At 35.7% G+C, this 24,385-nt stretch overlaps 1 protein-coding gene across 2 annotated transcripts in view; it reads right to left on the reverse strand.

The window, feature by feature from the left end:
• The window catches only part of ADK (adenosine kinase), a 503,819-nt gene that overhangs the window by 77,108 nt on the left and 402,326 nt on the right, over positions 1 to 24,385 (reverse strand). For both annotated transcript variants that reach the window (XM_061197296.1, XM_061197285.1), the window contains exon 8: positions 7,766 to 7,801. In XM_061197296.1, coding sequence (XP_061053279.1) covers positions 7,766 to 7,801 — 36 coding nt within the window. The remainder of the gene's footprint in view (positions 1 to 7,765; positions 7,802 to 24,385) is intronic.

The raw sequence follows: 24,385 nt of genomic DNA on the forward strand, positions 1-24,385 counted from the left end.
TTGAAAGGACCCCTCAAAATGCCAATGTCTTTTTTCTGTTTGTTTGTTTTTTAAATTTTTACTGGAGTATAGTTGATTTACAATGTTGTGTTAGTTTCAGGTGTACAGCAAAGTCAATCAGTTATATATACATACACATATCTTTTTAAAATTCTTTTCCCATACAGGTCATTACAGAGTATTGAGTAGAGTTCCTTGTGCTATACAATGGGTCCTTATTATTAGTTATTGCCAATGTCTTATAATAATAATGTCTTTACTCTCTCAAATAAATGTATACATTAAAAAAATTACATATATTCTCTCAGTCTCCTTATCAAACACATATTTTACTGCTGTAGGATTTTTGCTTATGATTGAGTACAGTTCATCTTAAGTAAAGGTAAGAGGCAAACTCCAGAAAGATTCACTTTACCATCTTGGGAGTGGAATCTTATGCATGTACTGGATGTTTTTTAAGTAGAGGTCCTTCTTTAAGGTGGTATAAGGAATAAATTAAGAGTGAGATTCGGTGGTCTTATACCAACCCTGTGAGAAGATATATTTTTTGTGGTAGTTTTGGTATCCTAATCAAAGAAATATTTTTTTTAATGTCTCAGATTAAATCTTATAAAAATGTCAATTCAAGATGGAAACAAACTTTTCAAATACAAAAGATAAATCTTTACAGAAAGGTTAAGCTATATTTTCTATTGATATTTGTATCGATATCCACAGTTCGTGCAAAACCCCTTTGTCCCTCTTGGATCACTGTCAGTGTGCACCAAATCTAAATTTCTCACTATGCTTTGAGGAGTCATTGCTTTGCCCTCAACAGCTGATTCCCATCTAGTATAAAAACTTTTCTTAAAATCTCAATTTTGTCTTCCCAACAATATATATATTTCGAGTTCTGTAGCCTCTCCTCCCCTATCCCCTGGTAGATTCTTCTCCCATATACCTGGGTTAACATATCTTAACAGAATGATGAAATTACAAGGGAGTATGACACAGCTGGATTTACTATTTGTGTGACCTCAAGGAGGTAAATAAACCTCTCAAGCAGGTAAATAAACCTCCCTACAAAACTAAGACAATAATATTTGTGTTAAAAGATGTTGGGAGTGAAGTATGCTAAAATCAGTGGGCAAAAGTCTAAAGAGAATCAGGATATTTGCATAGGCTCATAGTATCTCCTCCTAAGATACTTATTCATTACAAAAGGAAAAACAGAAATGTTACAGTGGAGAAAGTTGACAGACATCCCTTCACCCCAGTGATCAAATTTAGCGATGCTAAAATTAGTGGGTAAAATTGGATATTTGCACAGTCTCAAAATATTGCCCCCAAGATATTTATTAACTCCAGTGGGAAAACAGTAACTTCACAGAGGATAAGTACCACCTTAACCCAGTGATCAAAGTTAACTTGGCAAACAGTAAGACACTGGGCTATCATGTACAGCCCTGATGTGATGCACTGAGAAGGGTGATCTCTGTGGTATTTCTGCCAAAAATGCATGACCTCAATTTAATTATGAGAAAACATCAGACAAACCTAAATTGAGGGACATTCTACAAAATGACTGACAGGTACTCTTCAAAAGTATCAAGTTCATGAACAAGGAACAAGTGAGAAACTGTCTGATAGGAAGAGACTAAGACAATATGACAAATAAATGCAACATGTAACCCTGGATTAGATTGTGGAACAGAAAAAGGAAATTAGAGGAAACTGGCAAAATCAGAATAAATTCTGTAGTTCAGTTACTGACACTGTACAAATGTTAATTTCCTGACTTTGATTATTACATCCTGGTTATGTAAGATGTTAACATTAGGGGAAGCTGAGTGAAGGTATCTGGAAATTCTCTGTACTATTTTTGCAAATGTTCTAAATCTAAAATTGTTTCAAAATAAAAAGTTAAAAATGGTTTTTTGTGAGGATGAAAGATAAGGTAAGTGAAAGAGCTTAATGCAATATTTAGCATATGCCAAGTACTTAATAAATATTAATTTATTTCCTCTATTTACTGTCATTTTAATACTTTCCAAAATTGTCAAATCCTAAGTTGCCTCAAAATCTCTAGGAAGGGCCTCAAGAGTTTTGAGTATCGAGAATTCAATTATGGTATCTAGTAAGGGAGGACAAAGAGAAAAAAGGAAGGAGAAGTAGAAGAAAGCTCACACAATTTAGCTATGAGCCATGTATAAATAGCTATGAGCACTCTGAAGTACTCATTAAATCTTAACCACTCTAGGCAGTAGGTATTATTACTATATCCCTATTTCATAGATGTAGAAACCAAGAGCCATGTATGTAGATCTAAAGTACTCATTAAATCTTAACCGCTCTAGGCAATAGGCACTATTACTATATCCCCATTTTATAGATGAGGAAATTGAGCCACAGAGAGGTTAAGTAACTTCCTAAGGTCATAAACATACTAAGAGGTGGAGTCAGGACTAGCACCCACAAAGTCTAACTCCAGGGATTATACTCTTCCATGTTATCCACAGACTATACTGCTTCTATGAATTCTGGCAATGTGCCTTCTGTTGTTGTAACCAAAAAACTAGAGCATGTTTATCCTAAATCATTTTATGCCACATTCACAAGTCATTGCTGATCTTGCATTTAAATATGATATTTTTTCTTAATTATTCTGGCTTGTATTTTACCCTAGTGAGTTTCATCTTCTGAATGTCCAGATATTTCTCATTTTCCAAGGTCATTGGAAATCTAATTTCCTCCTCCAGTATGTTAGAATGTGAGAAGGAAAGAAGTGTAGTTTATATAGTAAAGAGTACCAGACTCAGAGAGCTGAGCTCTGATTCTGGCTCTATTGTCTGTTAGCTACATGACCTTGAACAAGTCATGCAGCTTATTTTTTCTGTTCAACTGATATGGCAATACATGCCCTACCTACCCGACCCACCAGGTTTGTATGAATATTAAATGTATCGATGATATGTTAGAAAAGGTTTTATAAACTGTGAATCATTTTATAAATGTTGAATTATGCTTTTATTGTCACTGGTGATCACACACCTTAAATTTAGCATTGTTTTCCAAATTAAAGAATATATTCTCGGGACTTCCCTGGTGGCGCAGTGGTTAAGAATCTGCCTGCCAATGCAGGGGACACGGGTTCGAGCCCTGGTCTGGGAAGATCCCACAGGTTGCGGAGCTACTAAGCCCATGCGCCACAACTACTGAGCCTGCGCTCTAGAGCCCACGAGCCACAACTACTGAAGGCCTCACGCCTAGAGCCCATGCTCCGCCACAAGAGAAGCCACCGCAATGAGAAACCCGCACACCACAACGAAGAGTAGCCCCTGCCTTCTGCAACTAGACAAAGCCTGCGCGCAGCAACAAAGACCCAACACAGCCAAAACTAAAAAAAACAAAACAAAACAGAATATATTCTCTTCATTCCATTTTTAACAAGCTGATGATACAAATGTTAAACAATACTGTCACAATCTACCTACTCTTATAGAATACCAATTGTGGTGTCCGCATATATTGCCTCACTTAACCACAGCGTATTCTGCTTTGTTTCCGAAATAGGAATTCCTATAATAATTATGGGGTTCATATGATGTGTCAGCCTCCGTCCTGTCTCATACTACTTCCTCCTCACTCACTCCGTTCCAGTCACACTGGCCTCCTGTCAGTTCCTGGAGTACACAGTACATTATGCTCTTTCATGTCTGGGGGCCTGTGTACTCTTGTTCCCTCTGTTTGAAATTTGTTTCCCTATTGTTTATTTGTTTTGTTTTTTTCTGTCATAGCTAGATATTTGTATTTTTCAAGTTTTCAAAGTGTTAGGCAGAAAGTTAGTGCTCAGCAAATATTTGTTGAATGAGTAAGTGATTAAATGAAGAGAATTTGAAGACTATCGTATCTCTTTCTGTTAATCTAGTGTTTTAAAACTGTTGTCATTTGGGACTCAGTCACCTAGGGAAGCAGCATTGTACTCTCTTGGCCAGCATGACCTGACTTAGTGTCTTATTTCCAGAAACTCTTGGTGATCATTCACTGCATTCTTTGTATTTGTAAGGAACACAGGAACCTTAGAAAAATCTTGGAGAATTCTTTGGGAATCAATACCTCCTGAAACTCTCTGGACTTGCTATCCAGTGCTGATCAGTGGAACTTTCTGTCATGATGTATACGTTTATATCTGCTCTGTCCAATATGGTAGTCCCTATCTACATATGCATGCACTTCAAATGTGCCAAGAGACTGAGGAACTGAATTTTAAATTTTATTTAATTTTAATTTAAATAGCCACACGTGGCTAGTAGATGCGTATTGGATAGCACAATTCAATACTTTCCTCTCTCAGTGGTATAAGATGATAGAGTTGTCATTGGTCAGAGAAAGACTACAAGCCTGGAAGCCTCTGGGTAGAATCATGGGCTGTAGGGAAAGTAGGAAAATGTTAAAAGATTGCTTTATTTCCTCTATGGTTAGAAGTATTGTATTTTAGAGATCTAAAGTAAGAAAATTAAAATTTGTTGCTTGGAGTAAAACTGAATAACTGATCCAATAGAAAAGGTATGAGTTCTCTTCATCATTTGGCATATACTCTATTTCACTGAGAATGAAAATATAAAAAATATTTTTATTTCGGTTTTGGAGGTATGTCCTTCACTTTAAATCAATTTTCAATACTGCTTTAAAAAGGTTTCATAATGAAACATGTTACTAAGTACCTTATTTTTATTTAGGTTCTAAAAATACAAACCTTTAATCAGTTCAGTTCAAGATAAGGTTGATTTAAAAACACACTGCAGTCTGAACCGATTTTCCAAAATAATAAAAGGCCTCACGAAACTTTTTACCCCAAGAATTGTCATTTTAAATTCTTAGCAGGTCTGTCATTTAAATCAGGGCACTATGCAATTTTCCATCAACCTATATATATATATAAAAATCCTCTCTCTTCTGCTTTGTGCTCTGCCCAGCTCCAGTTTTTATCTCATTCTCCAGTGCCCTCCTAAGCTGTCTCTTCTTACTGAAAATTGCCCAATTCGTTTTAAAGATTAAAGATTTTTTTCTTAAAGAAAGATTATCTAAAATTTGCAGAGGAGCTAATCAGAATATCATAAACAATGCTGCTGAGGATATTTCCTGATGAATAAACACTGGTTATTTTTAGAGGCATTTAGATTGGTCTCTTAGCAGACAGATCACTAGTGGCAACACTCAGTGGCTTTGGGAACTGATTGGGATTTATAATAGAAAATGAGGGTAGGACAGTGGATTTGTGGGAAGAAAAAAATGCCCACCTTTCCTTTCTTTTTTAATTTTTTCATTTCTCTCCTCTCATTCATGACCCAAATTAAGAGGTAAAATTAAAGTTGGGAAGAATAAGACACAGATTTTGTCTAGTTTGTCACACTAGACTTGAGAGCACTGACACATTTCCATAGACATTAAACTGTTAAGTGATTTATTCTTGTTTGAGTCTTTAAAAATACCAAGTTTCAAACCTATGCTTTCATATTCCTATCTAATGGACTAAGGAAACTTTCATGACATTTTAAAATCATTCAGTTTCTCCAGATAGCATTCCATACATGGATTATATTTTATTAACAATACTTATTTCAGGGTATTCTACTCATGGCTCTTACAGATTCTGCGAGGCGTATAATATTTTAGGGAACCCATGAAGGGACACGTCAAGACACTGTGTGCTTTAACCAATCTAACACATCATTGTCAAATCAACAACTGAGTCATCTTGCTATTTCAGGAGGTAATAAGGTATCCTACTATAATCATCATCACTTCGTTTATATGCTGTAATCATTTATGGCAGATTTATGGTAAAAAGAAACAACTCTAGAATCAATGAGTAAGAACTAACGGAAAGGTTAATATGGTGCTGGTTAGTAGAAAATAGAAAAAGTAGTTTGTTGCTAAGACTGTATTTAAACCAGGCATATACAAAGCATGTAGCTCAAGGGGGCAATAAAACTATGAATTAGTAAGGTTTAATAAACTATTAAAAATTACTATCAAGGTACTACTGAATCATGATCATTTGTTATACAACATGTTATATTTCTAAACATCTACAAAATTGGTTATTTTCTAGAACCAAAATACATTTTTAAATGTTAGCATAGAAAATAGGACACAAATTTATACTCTGCAGGCTTTTATCTTTGGAGAATTTTGATGTAACAACAGAGAGTATTAATTGTTAATACTGAAATTTCACATCAGTGAAACTAAAACATGACTGAAAACGTTTACGTATAGTTTCATGATCAAAACATTTGACTTTTAAATTGAATATTCCCTTCATTACACTTAGCCCTGTATATCAATTGCCAGTTTGGGAAATGACAAAGTGAAACTTAAATTAGATAAAAATTACTTGGAAATCTTTATTCCTTCTTCTTCATGTGACTCAACCCCATATTCATGAGAATATGTTAAAACAAAAAAAGCAAACTCCCAAGAAACTATCAAAGTTGCCATTAATTGAGCATTATGAGGCAGAGTTTCATACCCTGATACAGTTTTTTTCATAAGATCTTGAGAGTAGAATACTTATACCACATGCTCACTATCTTCCTCCAAGAAAAGGAAGCCCTATGCCTGGTTGTCAAGTCCTATGACATGGATAACATACACATGTATCACTTTGTTGCTTGATAATGAATCTGTCTTTAGTATATTTAAATAACATTTCCATCACAATTTCATACAACACCTTTCTCTAAAGAGTTCAAAGTGAGCTTACTAATATAGCCAATCAATGCTCACAGCTTCTGTAGATGGTAGACAATACTGAGTATGCAAATAAGGAGAGAGTTTCTGTATGTTCCAGCTCTAGTCAGATTAAATGTTAAAAAATTACTACCATGAAACATTCCAAGTTGCTGTAGAGAACACAGTATTCTATGTAGTTCTAGCTAAATAAATATGATAGTCATAAAACTCACAAACTCAGTGAATTCTCTGTCAATTAACCTGCGCTGAGATTAGTCAGTGTTTCCTAACGATAGACTGGAAGGTAGATATTACGTAGGTAAAAACATAGTCTTGTCTATTATCTTAATTTTGCCAACAACAACCACATGGAGTTTGGAATCTTGACAAGATAATATTTCTATGAGGAAAACAGAATCAATTATCTGGAAAGTAAAGCAAGTATCAATATTTTGTTTCAGAAAATGTATATGTTTTATGCTATCAAAAAAAAAGAAGAAAAAGAGAAGAAAAAAAGAGATTCTAACAGGAAGTTTACATGAGCAGTATTTAAAATAATCAGTTCCTAACAACTGTTAAGTACAACTTTTGGAAATTAATTTACATAATGATAATCTACATGTGGTAGGGTTGAAATTATTTAAATGACATTATATTTCACTATTTAGTCTTGCTCCACCACTGCTTTAGCAGTGAATCCTTATGAAATGTAATGCAGCTAATGAGGTAGCTTTTTAACTGAACAAACTGACAGGCCCCATATCTGCAGAGGCAGCTTGAAACTGTGCCCAACCTCTTGGCTTCCCAAGAGGCTTTTCAAAATTCAATAAATAACATCTGTAGGCGATGTTGGGTGCAGACCTAGCAGAGTGCGTCATAACACTGTGCTGGCAGAACAAAGAAACCATGACGACTGCCAAGTTTCCATGGCAACTGCTGCGAGGCTCTGAGAGTATAATAGCACATCAATCACTGTCCAAAAGAACTTCATTATCAGCTAGAAAAAACCTTTAGGATCTGTTTAGTGTACAATTGTGGGTTAACTCACCTCAAAGCCTTGCTCTCTAGCAAAAGTGGCAGCTTCCTGAAATAAAAAAAAAAAGAACAGTTAATTATAAAGTGCTAGGTAATGAAGAAATAATCCATTTTGAAACTCATTCAGTCTTCTTTTTACACAATTATCTCAATATATCCACATAGTTCAATTTTTATTCTTACACCAAAAAAAAAAAAAAAAAGATTTCTTTTTACCTTGGCATAAAAAAAAAGGCAGCATAATGTCAACACACTTCACAAGTTGAAATAAGATATAGTACATGTTTTTACTGTAGCTGTCACTGTGAGTTCAGGTGTTTTGACCCCAGCAAAGAAAATCATTTGAAACCTAAGGAAGATGCTGATGGTTATGTTTTTAATTAAAACAATACCTTTCAGAAAACTCTTCTGTAGAGAAAAACGTCTGCTAAAAAATGTATAGATTCAGAAAACCCACCACTTTGCAATCCCTGATGAAATTTATTCAGGCAAGGATCATCAATGGATATTAAATTCATTAGGTGAAAGGATGATGGGGAACTGGGTATTTCATGGAATCAAAGTATCAAAGATCACATGCTGGTCACAGGGAGCAAAGTATAACTTTATAATGGAAGGATCAAGCTGTCATCACTTTAACCCAGCGATCGATCCTATCACTTATCATTAATAATGGGATCACCAAAAATAGCGTGTCTTCTGTTATGATGCAGTATAAGGTACACAGCATCAGCTATAAAGTTTTTAACATGAATTAATAAAAATTTTATTCAATAACTTGCAGTCTACAGGAAATATAGAGGATAGGAGAACAAGTTAAATGATACACTGAGAAAGCAAATGAACAAATCCATAATGCAGGACATTATACAGGACAAGTAGCTTGGTCTCTTCAATAAGTCAATGTTATGATAAAGTGGGGAGGGGAAAAATGACCAGAAGCAATATACAGATTTTAATTGGAAACTGTTTTGAAGAAACCAGCTATAAAATACATTTTGGGACAAGTGGAGAAATTTGATTATGAAATGGGAATTAGATAATATTAAGAATTATCGATTTGATAAGGAAAATGTTCTAGATTTTTAGAGGTGTATCCTGAAGTATTCTGGGATAAAATGGCATGCTATATGTAATTTATTTTAGAAAACTTAAAAAAAATAAAGTGAAGCAAAAATGGTAAAATGTTAATGACTGAATCTAGATGTATTCAGTATTACTATTTTTTTGGCCTGTTTGAAAATTTTTGTAATAAAAAGTCCCCACCCCCCATTTCTCTTTGATATAAGATGACAGGGTAACAGAAGTTGAACATCATTTTAAAAATACAGTTAAAAATCTTAAAACAATGTTTTTCTGGATATTAAATATATCTTAAGGGCACAATCTGATGAACCTTATTATATACTCTAATGCCCTTATAATAGGTTATCAAATGACAAAAAACACATCTGTGTAACCAAATCCTTTCCCTTTCTTCACTCTGCTTTGCATATATATTTTCATTTTATACTGATACAGAAAATGGAGGCAATATTACTTTTCCATTCCACTTCCCCCTTGAAAATGGAAAAAAAAAAAAAAAACTGCAGACAACTGTCAAGAGCCTCTACATCTTAACTTACATTCCTCCAAAATTATCTTTGCCAAGAGATATTAATAGAAGGATGGGATGTGAGCCTGAGTAGTGAGCAGATCCAACTAAAACGACTGCTGCACCAAACCATGTAAGGCAGAAACTACAGTTAATGTCTCCAGCACAAATCTGGGTACTATCTACATGTTAAGGAAAACACAGGGAAGAACAGTATGTATGCACTTATGGTCCAATATACTAATAGCATATAAATTTAAAGAACCACTTTGAGGGTTTGAAAAGGTCGAAATAGACCATTACAGCTGAACACTGAAGTTAATAGAAAGTGATAAGCTGAAAGTACAACTCCTTAGGCTGTTGACTACAGAAGCATAAGGCTGATTGAGTTAACCTTACTTGATATAGATTTCAAAAAAAATGGAATTATGATCTTGACAATTGTTGCAAGCAAGGTTAGCCTCTCTGACAATTTACTTACACTAGAATCTTGTATACCACACAGTCAATAATATTTGCTAGCCTGGATGTCAAGGAAAAGGATAAAGTTCAAAAGATATCAACGCAGAACTTTTCCAAGCTGTCCAACTCAAGAACTAACCAAGCTAATTCTTACATGGAAAAGACAACTAAGAAACCCTGCGAGAACTACTTATTTACATGGAACTTTATCAGAGGCACAAAAGAAACCTAGAGGACTATAAGACAAAGTTAATATGAAGAATCTGTATGACTGAAGTTGCACTAAGACGTAAAAACTTAAAATTCACATACAGTAGTTAAGTTACCTTTTTAATGTCCAGTTCTGCTCCCACAAATGTAAGAAGCTATCGACTGTGATCTGTTACGGTATAGTAGAACTGACTAATTGCAAGAAGGCACATTTATAAATGTCAGATCATTATTCTTTAAGGAAACTGGGCCCTAGGACACTTCCACATCTGTAAACTATTCCAAGCACCAACATATTTCTGACTGAGGAAGGACATGCTGAAGAAAAGTCAACTCAATTTTCTATCTTAGCGCCCCCTCACACAGGTTTGCAGAGCTGTGCCCTATCACTGAAAAGCTAAGCACTTGTTCCATGGCTTAAAAAGATCTTATCTCCTGACTTCCTCCCACCTTCTTTTGATCTTGGGCTGGTGCCCCCAGTCACTCCATTAGAGAAGGCAGCTGGCTCACATCACTGCAGACTTTCCCACAGCTAACCTCTGATCTGAAGGTGTTTGTAGATACAATGATGGAACAACATTTATTTTTCCCTCTCAGCAAAACAAATAAAACAACACAGGGGAACAGTTTGACCCAGTAAGAATTTTAAGCAGAATTTTCGTCTTCAGATTCACTGCATGGAGGGACAGAAGGAAAAGGCATTAGGTCAGAAATCAGGGAAGAAAAAAGGGGCATAAATGGTGGGCAGAATAGTAAGGCAGGTTCCAAATATCAAGGGTAATTCCAAGTCAACTGATCACACTAAATTGAAAAGGACTTTTTAGCGTGCCTTCGCAGTAAAAGTGAGAAAAGAAAACAAGCAAGTCCCCATCTGTGCTGCCCCAGGGCGCCACGTACTGAGTTTCACAAATCTAATGAAGCAGTCAAGTTAAAATCCAACCACAGAGTGAATGTGACATGTGGAGAACAGCTAGGGTTAGAATAGAGAAGCAGAGCGGTTCCTAATGCAGGTGATTATCCATGTGATAATCATTATATTTACAGGCTTTCCATTTTAGATCTGACATCAAAAATCACAAAGGAGGAGGGATTAAGGAAATAAACAACCGACACAGAGGCTTTCCTGCTCCCCAGAGAGTGCAGCACTTTCATTCATGCATGACAAGCAACAAAAGCAAAAGGCCAGGAAAGAGTATTTCTGAGAAGGCTGGATTTCACATTAACACTTCTTTCCATTTTGATAACTTTCACTATTATTCAGTTTCTTATACAGGTCACATTTTCAAAATCAGTTCCCATTGTTGTCTATGCTATAATACAGTATCATTTTTGGTTTACAATGAATGATACTCACATAATATGTCTTTTACAACAACAAAGCCATTTTTTCCTTCCTGGAATTGAGTGTTGTGAATAAAATGACATATAATTAAAGTCTTAGGCTCTCATCTACACCACGCTATTTAGGATTTGCACTAGGCTTGCTGCTTCACCAACCAGGCTAAAAGGATGAAACAACAACCAAGTATGGTTTTTTGAGTAGAGGTTTAAAAAAAAGCTGAAATTCGCGATTAATGAAAACTATGGAATACTTACAATACGAGTTATTTAAAGGGATTAGCAAACCACTATCAAAAAGCACAATCCTCAGATTATACAGGAAAGGAAGGAAAAACTCAAGTGTGTGTCTGTGTGTATGAAAGACAACAATTTCCTTTATATTCAATTTAGAAGAAAACTGTTTTCTCTGCATTTTGTCTGATAATACCCTGATTTTATTTTATAGAGAATTATCTGTAATCACAAACTAAAACCATAACTAGTCCATATTGTTATTCTAATTCCAATTATTTGTTACTAGTTATATAGAAATACAAATGATTTCTGTGTATTGGCCTTATATCCTGACACTTTGCCAAATTCGCTTATTAGCTGTAGGAACTATTCTTTTGCTCCTGTAAAGAAAGATGTTCTTACTAACCATACTACAAAGTTATTTTAAGAATTTAGCAAATGCCTTAAAAAAAATTACCTCTCTTTTCTCCAGGGTGATCTGAAGGGTATAACTACTAACTACCACCACTACCATAGCTCATAACCCTTGCTCTCCCACTTCCTGCTCTACACTTCAAGGCACTGAACCCAGTTAGAGCTATTATCTGCTTGCTTATGTTACCACTCTACTTTCTGACAGTGGACATGAGGGGTCTTGGGTGTAGGCTGAAACTTCATGGACTGAAGCAAAAAAGGGAGAAGACCCAACTTAGGACCAAAGAAAGGTAACTTGTGACTATCCACCGAAAGCAGCCCATCCATTCAAAACAAACTATTCGTTACCCCAATGCAAACAGGAAGCAGAAAGTTCACTGGAGTTCCCATGGTCTTCACTCAAGTCATAGGAGTCCAGGGCTTTAGGAGAAGCCAAGGGAGAACCGAGCCACCAAAACAGTTCTGCTGTTTTGTTTGTTCATCTCTCCATCCAAATAGAATTTACCCAGCAAGGATAGTTTTAGGCTAACAGATACTATTATGCTAGAGGTATATCAGTGCTACAGCTGTTGTAGACCTTACAATAGTATTAGACTTTGACTTGATAATATTTGAAACAATACTGTAAATCCTAATGGTGTGGTGTACATGAGAGTCTAAGATGGAATGTTATCTATGTCTGCCTTTCTCTGTATAAATCTATGTATAAAAATCTCTCTATATAAATTTCTTAAATTTGTATATACATTTAGATGTATAATGCCTTTTTCGAAGGGCTTTAAATGCAAGATGCTTCCTGTTTGCATTGGGGTAACAGAATAGTTTGTTTTGAATGGATGGGCTGCTTTCAGTGGATAGTCACAAGTTACCTTTCTTTGGGCCTAAGTTGGGTCTTCTCCCTTTTTTTGCTTCAGGGGGCAGTTACAGCCAAATGGAAAGAGTACAGGGCTTAGAATCAGAAGACCTACACTAAGGTTGTTGTTTTACAGCTCATTTGATATGTAATCTTGAGCAAGTCACTCAGTATATCAGTTTATATCAACACAACTGAGGTCAACAAAACCTACTGGATTGTTGCTAGGAATAAATAAAATATTTAATGTGAACTGTAAAATCATTTTGCCTATTGAATTCAAGCTCTTGGTAAGATCTTAGGATAATTTAAACAAATGAATTTCAGAGCATCCAGAGTACATTCAATGATTTATCCTATTTGTGGATCATATGTGTAGTAGAGAAGCCTCTGAATTGGTTGCCTACTACATTGATCCCTAACTGGTGATGTTCAAATTCTTGTAAAATTCCCTCCCCTTTGAATGCGGGCTGGACCTAGTGACTTGCTTCTAACAAATATCTGACAAAAGTGATGGGATGCCCTGTTTGTCCATCCTCTTACTCACACGCTCTCTCTCAGCTCTTGCTCTAGGGGAAATAAGCTGCCATGTTGTGAGGACTCCTATGGAGCGGCCCATGACTAACAACCAGAGAGGATCTAGGGCTTGCTAATAGCCATGTGAGTGAGCTTGGTAGTGAATACTTCCCAAGCAGAGATATGACTACAGCCCTGGCTGACATCCTGATTACAGCCTTGTAAGAGAATCTGATTCAGAGGCACCAAACTAAGCTGTGCCTGGATTCCCTATCCACATTTTATACACGAGAAACCTAAGCCTTAGAGAGGTTAACTAACATGGCCCAATTCAGATACTTTCCATTCAGATTATGCTAATCCTTAAAAAAAGGTCACAAAAATCAAATCAAACAAGCGTGGCTAACAAATCAATCGTAGGTGAGCAAATTATGGAAAGATAATTTAGATACATACTATCTAAATGGTTTTGTATACCTGATTATGAGTAACCATTTCTTAGCTGTAGCGGTGATACACCTCTAAATCATGCTGACATTTAATGATAAAGAACTATCTGCTGTTTATTTTTTTCCTACAATATATTATAAAGACTTACGTTGCTTAAGCCTCTAAATATTTCTTCATGCTATCCTTCAGACTATGAATTACTTCTTCTTTATGCTATCTACAAAATCATTTATATATTTTCTCATGAAACTGCATTAATGTTATACTACTTTTAATATTAAACTATTTCTGAAGAGGAAAAGTTTTAATTTGTAAATAAAGTAAACAAAGCCAAGAGAAAATTGTTAAAGAAAATATAAATCTGGGAAACCCCTTTTAAAATGTTTCATTTACAAAAATATCTGTACTGGTTTTTCCAAAGAACATAACATACAACTTTTGGGAGATTTTCAACCTGTACTCTGACATTTATTACCATATGCTTCCTGTCTGCAGAATGCTGAATAGAAATATTATTTAACATTTACTGAGTGCCAAAAACTCCGTGGGGCAATGTATAAACTATAAAGGCACGCATGGCCCCTATCCATTAGGTTTATAATAAAAATCAGATAAACAGTATATAAATTATACCTTCATAAACATGACTGAAAAAAAACTACTCAGACAAATTACAAGCCAAAAAAAATTAGGTTTAGTTTAGAACATACTTAACCCTTTCACAAAATGATTTACTAGATGTGTCTATTCTACTAAGGAAAGTTGTTAATTCCCACTGTTAAGCATATTTAATGGTGGTAACTGAAGGAAAACAAGTTTAGGAAAAGTGCTTCATCAAAATTTGACTGACTAGCTATTTGGCTAACTTATAGAATAATCCAAGTTTTTCAGTTGCTGAAGAAAGAAAAAAGAGATGCTAGCATAAGAAAATCATTAGGGTAGCAGGCCTCTTATTGGGTATTTTATTTCCATTTTTAATGAGATAGCATGTGCTTGGCATAATGAAGGCACTCAACAAATGTCAATTATTTTCCGTATTTCATTTGATCCTCATGAAAATCCCATAAAATAGGTATTCTTCTCCTTTCACAGATGAAAATCTGAAGGTTCAGAGACATTAAAATATGTCCAAGACCAAATAACAAGTAATCGTAATAGCTGGCATTTGGATCTGAGGCTTTCCAAGTGGTTTGTGCTGGTCTGCTACTGATGAACTCTTTTAGCTGTTTTATGTCTGAAAAAGTCTTTACCTCGTTTTCATTTTTGAAAGATATTTTTGCTGGCTATAGAATTCTAGGTTGACAATTTTTTGTCTCAGTGCTCTAAAGTCCAGCTTGCATTGTTTCAGATGCATTCTTATCTTTGTTTCTCTGTACAGAATATGTCTTAAAAAAAAAACCAACCTGTCTGCTTTTAAGATTTTTTTTATCACTGATTTTATGCAACTTGATTATGATGTTCCTTCGTGTAGTTTTTTCCTTGTTTCTTTTGCAGTTTGTTGAGTTTCTTGGATTTGTGGGTTTATAGTTTTCTTCAAATGTGGAACATTTTCACTCTTTATTACTTCAAATATTGTTCTGTTTCTCCTCTCCAGGACTCCAAGAATGTATGTTAGGTCACTTGAAGTTGGCCAACCCCTGTATTATGCTATTAGTAAAATATTTATAAGTTTTAAAACAGACATTTTTCTTCTTTACTGAATTACCAGTGAGGAACTGAAGGCCCTATGGAGAGCAGGCTACAGCTTGTTAGCCTTAAGTAAAATGTGTATCTTTAGACAGGTCTTGTTTCCTTCATTCACTGGCCAAAAAACCCCCTAAAACCTAAATCACTTATATTAATAAAAAGACAGTAAAAGACAAGATAAATAACCAATTCTTACAAGTTTAGACACATGTTTACATGGGGCAATGAGAAAGGTATTACTGATCAGTGCTAAACATTAGACCAAAAACGGAAAGGAAGGCCTCATGATGGGGAGAAACTGGCATTCTTACTAAGTGTCTTTTTAATAATTCTTCTCTGTCAAATGTGCACCAGTGTCTTTTGCATTTTCCATATTCCATGCACGAAGCTTCCTAAAGTATCAAGGTGTGATAATCACTGCCATATCAATGCGACCTTCTGTGGCCACTCTGATGACACTAACAGCAGAACCTGTCATAAAAGCTCCTCTACTCTTTGAGTCTCTTGGTCTTTTGAGGGAGAAGACGAAATAGAATTGGAAATCACAGTAACATTCACAACCCAAAATATTACTGAATTAAATTAAGAAAGAAACTTATAGGACTACACTGTGACTTATTAGCATAACAAAATATAGTAAAAAACAGAGAAGCATCTAGTTTCCTACCTCTAGTGGGGAAGGGGGGCTGGGGGCAGGAAAGGCAGTTCGTCTTCCTCCCCAGGTCAGAATTTTTAACCTATGGATATGTACATAACACATTCCGTTCAAGTATCACCAATAACCAGTATTATTTTCTTCCTTCTTACTAGGTGACTCACAATAATTATGCACAGAGTGTATTGTAATACTTATGTCTTAGAAACAAGTCCAACATAGACAAACTTAGAATTTTCACAATGGTCAGTGGGAAGTAACAAAGATAGCCATGGCAGTAACAATGAATACAGCTCTCTCAAGGAAAGGAAAAAAAACAAAACCTACACCAAAAATGAAACTACAAAGAAGTCAAAGGAAAAAAAATCTAATGTGCATGAAAAACAAATCAGACAAATGTCAGGCTGTTAAAAAAATAATCACAGAAAGACGACAGAAAACACCCAACAGAGTATGTAGCAGGCACTCCATAAATGATTAACTGAAAGCATATTTCACCTATCCTTCCTCTATGATAAATAGGTTTAAAAAGATACTTTTGAAATGCCAGTACTGCATTTGATAATGAAGTGGGAGCCAATCATTAGTCTACAAACTAGAATCAAGAAATGTCTATCTTTCTACCTCACAAACATTTTTTTGTTTTCCTTTTCTTCTTTTGGCCGCACCACACAGCTTGCAGGATTAGTTCCCTGCCCAGGGATCAAACCCAGGCCCCCTGTAGTGGAAGCGTGGAGCCCTAACAACTGAACCGCCAGGGAATACCACCCCCCACCCTTTTTCCTCACAAACCTTTTGTCAGAATCTGAGATAACACATTTTCTAATCCTAGTGCTTCACTGTGTGTTTCGCTGTCTCTGTAACAAAGTATGAGTTTTCATTACATATTAACAAAATGCTGGGAAATGAAGGTAATTCAGCACAGAGGTAGTAATGAAGTGCTGACATTTTAAAAAAATTTTTTAAATTCAATTTTATTTATTTTTTTATACAGCAGGTTATTAGTTATCCATTTTATACATATTAGTGTATATTTATCAATCCCAATCTCCCAATCCATCACCCCCCCCCGTCATTTCCCTCCTTGGTGTACATACGTTTGTTTTCTACATCTGTTTCTCTATTTCTGCCCTGCAAACTGGTTCATCTGTACCATTTTTCTAGGTTCCACATATGTGCGTTAATATACGATATTTGTTTTTCTCTTTCTGACTTACTTCACTCTGTATGACAGTCTCTAGATCCATCCACGTCTCTACAAATGATTCAATTTCGTTCCTTTTTATGGCTGAGTAATATTCCATTGTATATATGTACCACAACTTCTTTATCCATTTGTCTGTCGATGGGCATTTAGGTTGCTTCCATGACCTGGCTATTGTAAACAGTGCTGCAATGAACATTGGGGTGCATGTGTCTTTTTGAATTATGGTTTTCTCTGGGTATATGCCCAGTGGGGGATTGCTGGGGCATACGGTAATTCTATTTTTAGTTTTTTAAGGAACCGCCATGCTGTTCTCCATAGTGGCTGCATCAATTTACATTCCCACCAACAGTGCAAGAGGGTTCTCCTTTCTCCACACCCTCTCCAGAATTTGTTGTTTGTAGATTTTCTGATGATGCCCATTCTAACTGGTGTGAGGTGATACCTCATTGTAGTTTGATTTGCATTTCTCTGATAATTACTGATGTTGAGCAGCTTTCCATGTGCCTCCTGGCCATCTGTATGTCTCCCTTGGAGAAATGTCTATTTAGGTCTTCTGCCCATTTTTGGATTGGGTTGTTTGTTTTTTTAATATTGAGCCGCATGAGCTGTTTACATATTGTGGAGATTAATCCTTTGTCCACTGATTCGCTTGCGGATATTTTCTCCTATTCTAAGGGTTGTCTTTTCATCTTGTTTGTAGTTTCCTTTGCTTTGCAAAAGCTTTTAAGTTTCATTAGGTCCCATTTGTTTATTTTTGTTTTTATTTCCATTACTTTAGGAGGTGGATCAAAAAAGATCTTGCTGTGATTTATGTCAGAGAGTGTTCTGCCTATGCTCTCCTCTAAGAGTTTTATAGTGTCCAGTCTTACATTTAGGTCTCTAATTCATTTTGAGTTTATTTTTGTGTATGGTGTTAGGGAGTGTTCTAATTTCATTCTTTTATCTGTAGCTGTCCAGTTTTCCCAGCACCACTTATTGAAGACGCTGTCTTTTCTCCATTGTATATCCTTGCCTCCTTTGTTATAGATTAGTTGACCATAGGTGCATGGGTTTATCTCTGGGCTTTCTGTCCTGTTCCATTGATCTATATTTCTGTTTTTGTGCCAGTACCATACTATCTTGATTACTGTAGCTTTGTAGTATAGTCTGAAGTCAGGGAATCTGATTCCTCCAGCTCCATTTATTCCCCTCAAGACTGCTTTGGCTATTCAGGGTCTTTTGTGTCTCCATACAATTTTTAAGATTTTTTGTTCTAGTTCTGTAAAAAATGCCACTGGGAATTTGATAGGGATTGCACTGAATCTGTAGATTGCTTTGGGTAGTATAGTCATTTTCACAATATTGATTTTTCCAATCCAAGAACATCGTATATCTCTCTATCTCTTGGTATCATCTTTAATTTCTTTCATCAGTGTCTTATAGTTTTCTGCACACAGGTCTTTTGTCTCCCTAGGTAGGCTTATTCCTAGGTATTTTATTCTTTTTGTTGCAATGGTAAATGGGAGTGTATCCTTAATTTCCCTTTCAGATTTCTCATCATTAGTGTATAGGAATGCAAGAGATTTCCGTGCATTAATTTTGTATCCTGCAACTTCACCAAATTCATTGATTAGCTCTAGTAGATTTCTGGTGGCATTTTTAGGATTCTCTATGTATAGTATCATGTCATCTGCAAACAGTGACAGTTTTACTTCTTTTCCAATTTGTATTCCTTTTATTTCTTTTTCTTCTCTGACTGTCGTGGCTAGGACTTCCAAAACTATGTTGAATAATAGTGGCGAGAGTGAACATCCTTGTCTTGTTCCTGATCTTAGAGGAAATGCTTTCAGTTTTTCACCATTGAGAATGATGTTTGCTGTGGGTTTGTCGTATATGGCCTTTATTATGTTGAGGTAGGTTCCCTCTATGCCCACTTTCTGGAGTCTTTATCATAAATGGGTGTTGAATTTTGTCAGAAGGTTTTTCTGTATCTATTGAGATGATCATATGGTTTTTATTTTTCAATTTGTTAATATGGTGTATCACATTGATTGATTTGCGTATATTGAAGAATCCTTGCATCCCTGGGATGAATCCCACTTGATCATGGTGTATGATCCTTTTAATGTGTTGTTGGATTCTGTTTGCTAGTATTTCGTTGAGGATTTTTGCATCTATATTCATCAGTGATAGTGGTCTTAAATTTTCTTTTTTTGTAGTATCTTTGTCTGGTTTTGGTATCAGGGTGATGGTGGCCTCACAGAATGAGTTTGGCAGTGTTCCTTTCTCTGCAATTTTTTGGAAGAGTTTGAGAAGGATGGGTGTTAGCTCTTCTCTAAATGTTTGATAGAATTCACCTGTGAAGCCATCTGGTCCTGGACTTTTGTTTGTTGCAAGATTTTTAATCACAGTTTCAATTTCATTACTTGTGATTGGTCTGTTCATATTTTCTATTTCTTTCTGGTTCAGTCTTGGCAGGTTATACCTTTCTAAGAATTTGTCCATTTCTTCCAGCTTGTCCATTTTATTGGCATAGAGTTGCTTGTAGTAGTCTCTTAGGATGCTTTGTATTTCTGCGGTGTCGTTTGTAACTTCTCCTTTTCCATTTCTAATTTTATTGATTTGAGTCCTCTCCCTCTTTTTCTTGATGAGCCTGGTTAATGGTTTATCAATTTTTTTTATCTTCTCAAAGAACCAGCTTTTAGTTTTATTGATCTTTGCTATTGTTTTCTTTGTTTCTATTTCATTTAATTCTGCTCTGATCTTTATGATTTCTTTCCTTCTACTAACTTAGGGTTTCGTTTGTTCTTCTTTCTCTAGTTCCTTTAGGTGTAAGGTTAGATTGTTTATATGAGATTTTTCTTGTTTCTTGAGGTAGGCTTGTATTGCTATAAACTTCCCTCTTAGAACTGCTTTTGCTGCATCCCATAGGTTTTGGATTGTCGTCTTTTCATTGTCATTTGTCTCTAGGTATTTTCTGATTTCCTCTTAGATTTCTTCAGTGATCTCTTGGTTATTTAGTAACGTATTGTTTAGCCTCCATGTGGTTGTATTTTTTACGTTTTTTTCCCTGTAATTGATTTCTAATCTCATAGCGCTGTGGTCAGATAAGATGCTTGATATGATTTCAATTTTCTTAAATTTACTGAGGCTTGATTTGTGACCCAAGATGTGATCTATCCTGGAGAATGTTCCTTGTGCAGTTGAGAAGAAAGTGTAATCTGCTGTTTTTGGATGGAATATCCTATAAATATCAATTAAATCTATCTGGTCTATCGTGTCATTTAAAGCTTGTGTTTCCTTAGTAATTTTCTGTTTGCATGATCTGTCCATTGGTGTAAGTGAGGTGTTAAAGTCCCCCACTATTATTGTGTTACTGTCGATTTCCTCTTTTATAGCTGTTGGCAGTTGCCTTATGTTTGAGGTGCTATGTTGGGTGAATATATATTTATAATTGTTATATCTTCTTCTTGGATTGATCCCTTGATCATTATGTAATGTCCTTCCTTGTCTCTTGTAACATTCTTTATTTTAAAGTTTATTTTATCTGAAATGAGTATTGCTACTCCAGCTTTCTTTTGATTTCCATTTGCATGGAATATCTTTTTCCATCCCCTCACTTTCAGTCTGTATGTGTCCCTAGGTCTGAAGTGGGTCTCTTGTAGACAGCATATATATGGGTCTTGTTTTTGTATCCATTCAGCGAGCCTGTGTCTTTTGGTTGGAGCATTTAATCTATTCATGTTTAAGGTAATTGTCGATATGTATGTTCCCATTACCACTTTCTTCATTGTTATGGGTTTGTTTTTGTAGGTTCTTTTCTTCTCTTGTGTTTCCCACTTAGAAAAGTTCCTTTAGCATTTGTAAAGCTGGTTTGGTGGTGCTGAATTCTCTTAGCTTTTGCTTGCCTGTAAAGCTTTTGATTTCTCCGTCGAATCTGAAGGAGATCCTTGCTGGGTACAGTAATCTTGGTTGTAGGTTCTTCCCTTTCATCACTTTAAATATATCATGCCACTCTCTTCTGGCTTGTAGAGTTTCTGCTGAGAAATCAGCTGTTAACCTTATGGGAGTTCCCTTGTATGTTATTTGTCATTTTTCCCTTGTTGCTTTCAATAATTTTTCTTTGTCTTTACTTTTCGTCAATTTGATTACTATGTGTCTCGGTGTGTTTCTCCTTGGGTTTATCCTGCCTGGGACTCTCTGCACTTCCTGGACTTGGGTGGCTATTTCCTTTCCCATGTTAGGGAAGTTTTCGACTATAATCTCTTCAAATATTTTCTTGGGTCCTTTCTCTCTCTCTTCTCCTTCTCAGACCCCTATAATGCGAATGCTGTTGCATTTAATATTGTCCCAGAGGTCTCTTAGGTTGTCTGCATTTCTTTTCATTCTTTTTTCTTTATTCTGTTCAGCAGCAGTGAATTCCACCATTCTGTCTTGCAGGTCACTTATCCGTTCTTCTGCCTCAGTTATTCTGCTATTGATTCCTTCTAGTGTATTTTTCATTTCAGTTATTGTATTGTTCATCTCTGTTTGTTCTTTTATTCTTCTAGGTGTTTGTTCTCTAATTCTTCTAGGTCTCTGTTAAACATTTCTTGCATCTTCTCGATCTCTGCCCCATTCTTTTTCTGAGGTCCTGGATCATCTTCCTATCATTACTCTGAATTCTTTTTCTGGAAGGTTTCCTATCTCCACTTCATTTAGCTGTTTTCCTCGGGTTTTATCTTGTTCCTTCATCTGGTACATAGATGTACCTCTGCCTTTTCATCTTGTCTATCTTTCTGTGAATGTGGTTTTTGTTCCACAGGCTGCAGGACTGTAGTTCTTCTTGCTTCTGCTGTCTGCCCTCTGGTCAGTGCCAGCATTTTTATTGTACTGAACATTATAAAGTGATTGGGCTAACAGATGGGATTTTGTTAAAAGCAATTTTGACTTATCACACGTAGTATTACAAATTGGCTTCTGCCTATATCCATTTCAGAAACTTTTCCCATTGGTCACCAATCTTGGCCTTTCTTTTTGACTTTTTCGAATAGGACTTGATGACTTTTCTAGAGGGATGAAGGGTTTCTGCATAGTGTAAAATTTAGGAATAATTATTTTAAGAAATAAAATGCGTACTCGTTTCCTTCTATCCCTTCAGAGGTGTAATTTCAATCTCTCTCTAAATTTCTCTGCATCACAAATTACTGTTTATTTCCTGAGTAAATATTTTCCCTCCTTCAAGTCTTTGGTCAGTTTCCCCCACTTACTCCTGCACATTTAAGCCCTTTTGTTTGGATTTTTCCAATTCCACTGGATAATTTAATAGGTGAAAAAATGAGACTCTTTTTGATGCTTTAGGGTTTAAATTTTGCCATCCTCTCCTAGAAACACTCCTCCCTACTTTTCTGTTGCATATCATTTTCCCTTTCTCTCTCACCTTTCTGTTGCTTATCTTCTTTCTCATTCATTACCTGCCCTATATAGTCTTATCTAGAAATTCAGCTATCAACTTTTCAATCTTTCCTCTCTTTATAGTTTTTAGGGGTAATTTCCTTTATTCCTTTCGTTTGGTATCATTCTCAGATATCCTGCCTCACTTCCAGAGTCGCTTTGCACTTGACAGCTTCCAAATTCTGCCAAGTATATTTTACAAGCACAAGGCCTATAATATCTAGTCTTGTTTCCATTCTTACTGACAGAAACCTAGGTCAGGCCTGTACTACCTCTTGCCTAGATTATTGCTATAGTGTCTTAATCAGTCTCTAGTACCAATCACACTCAGTTTGAATGTATCCTTACATTCCGACCATTAGATCCACCTTCCTAAATATCAACTCTGATTAGCCTTTGTTCAAAAAGCTACCTACTACTTCCTGAGAAAAGTCCCAATTCCATAGCCTGACTTTCAAAGGTCCTCCATAAAGTGCCCCTACTTTTCATTTCTAGCCTGATCTTTTACTATTCCCTTATACATGTACCAGATGCCACTCAAACTAGAATACTTGCTATTCTCTGAACATGCCCCAGGCTTTTTTGCCTTCATGCTACCTTGCACATGTAGGCACTAAATGAATTAGAATACCCTTCAACCACCCTTGTCAAAATACTACCAGTCCCTCCAGGGTTAGTTCAGCCATCTTCCGCTTAATGGAAGCCTTCTTAAATTGTTCATGGTCTCTCCTTTCCCACCTCCAGAAGTGGCTTTATGCATTGCAGAAGTTTTGCTAAATTTGTAAAGGCTTCTTTTATGGCAGTTAGGTACAGACTGGAAACATAGTTATTTGTATAGACAGTTTATCTCTCCTACTAGATTATAAACTCTTAGTGAAGAAACTCTTTTTCACTTTGTATCCTCAAAACATCTAACATATTGCTCTGCCCAGAAGAGATAATAAATCCTTGTTGATTTACCAAATGATAAGGACAAAGCACTCACCTACATTAAGCAAAGAAGAAATACCTCTGCATTAGGTCAGCAATGACTTGATTTGTTGTGCTTCATACTCTTATTTTAGGGATCTCAGTGCTCTGTATATTATTCTATTACGTTATTTCTTCCACTGCATTATAATTTACTTACATGGTCTATTTTCTCCCCTAGCTTATGAGTTTCATAAGAACTAAGTTTTATATCATATCTTAGAATTGTGCCTCACACATAGTATGAATTAAATACACGAGCGCTGAAATGAGTTATACTGATTTAAAAGAATCTTATTTTAAAAGGTAAAAGATCTTTCTACTCATGTGTATTGAGCTTTTCTAGAATAGGATCTAAGATTTGGCTAAAAACTTAGTAAATTGCTAGCCTGATGTGTTCCGTGAGAGTATTCACGCAATACGTATAATCGTGCCATTTCTGCAGTTCTCCTGTTTTGGGAAGTTACCATAAAGGATTTTGGCATTTGTCTCTTTTCCAAGGATCACACAAATAATCAGGGAAATAGTTTTTCCTGGAAGAATAATTGACTCTGAAATATTAAACTATATTTTCAAAGATATATACATTGTAGACATCACTGGCAGATACTGGATATTAAAGGGTATAAT

The sequence above is a fragment of the Eubalaena glacialis genome, chromosome 1 (genome assembly GCF_028564815.1).
Source record: "Eubalaena glacialis isolate mEubGla1 chromosome 1, mEubGla1.1.hap2.+ XY, whole genome shotgun sequence".
NCBI lineage: Eukaryota > Metazoa > Chordata > Mammalia > Artiodactyla > Balaenidae > Eubalaena > Eubalaena glacialis.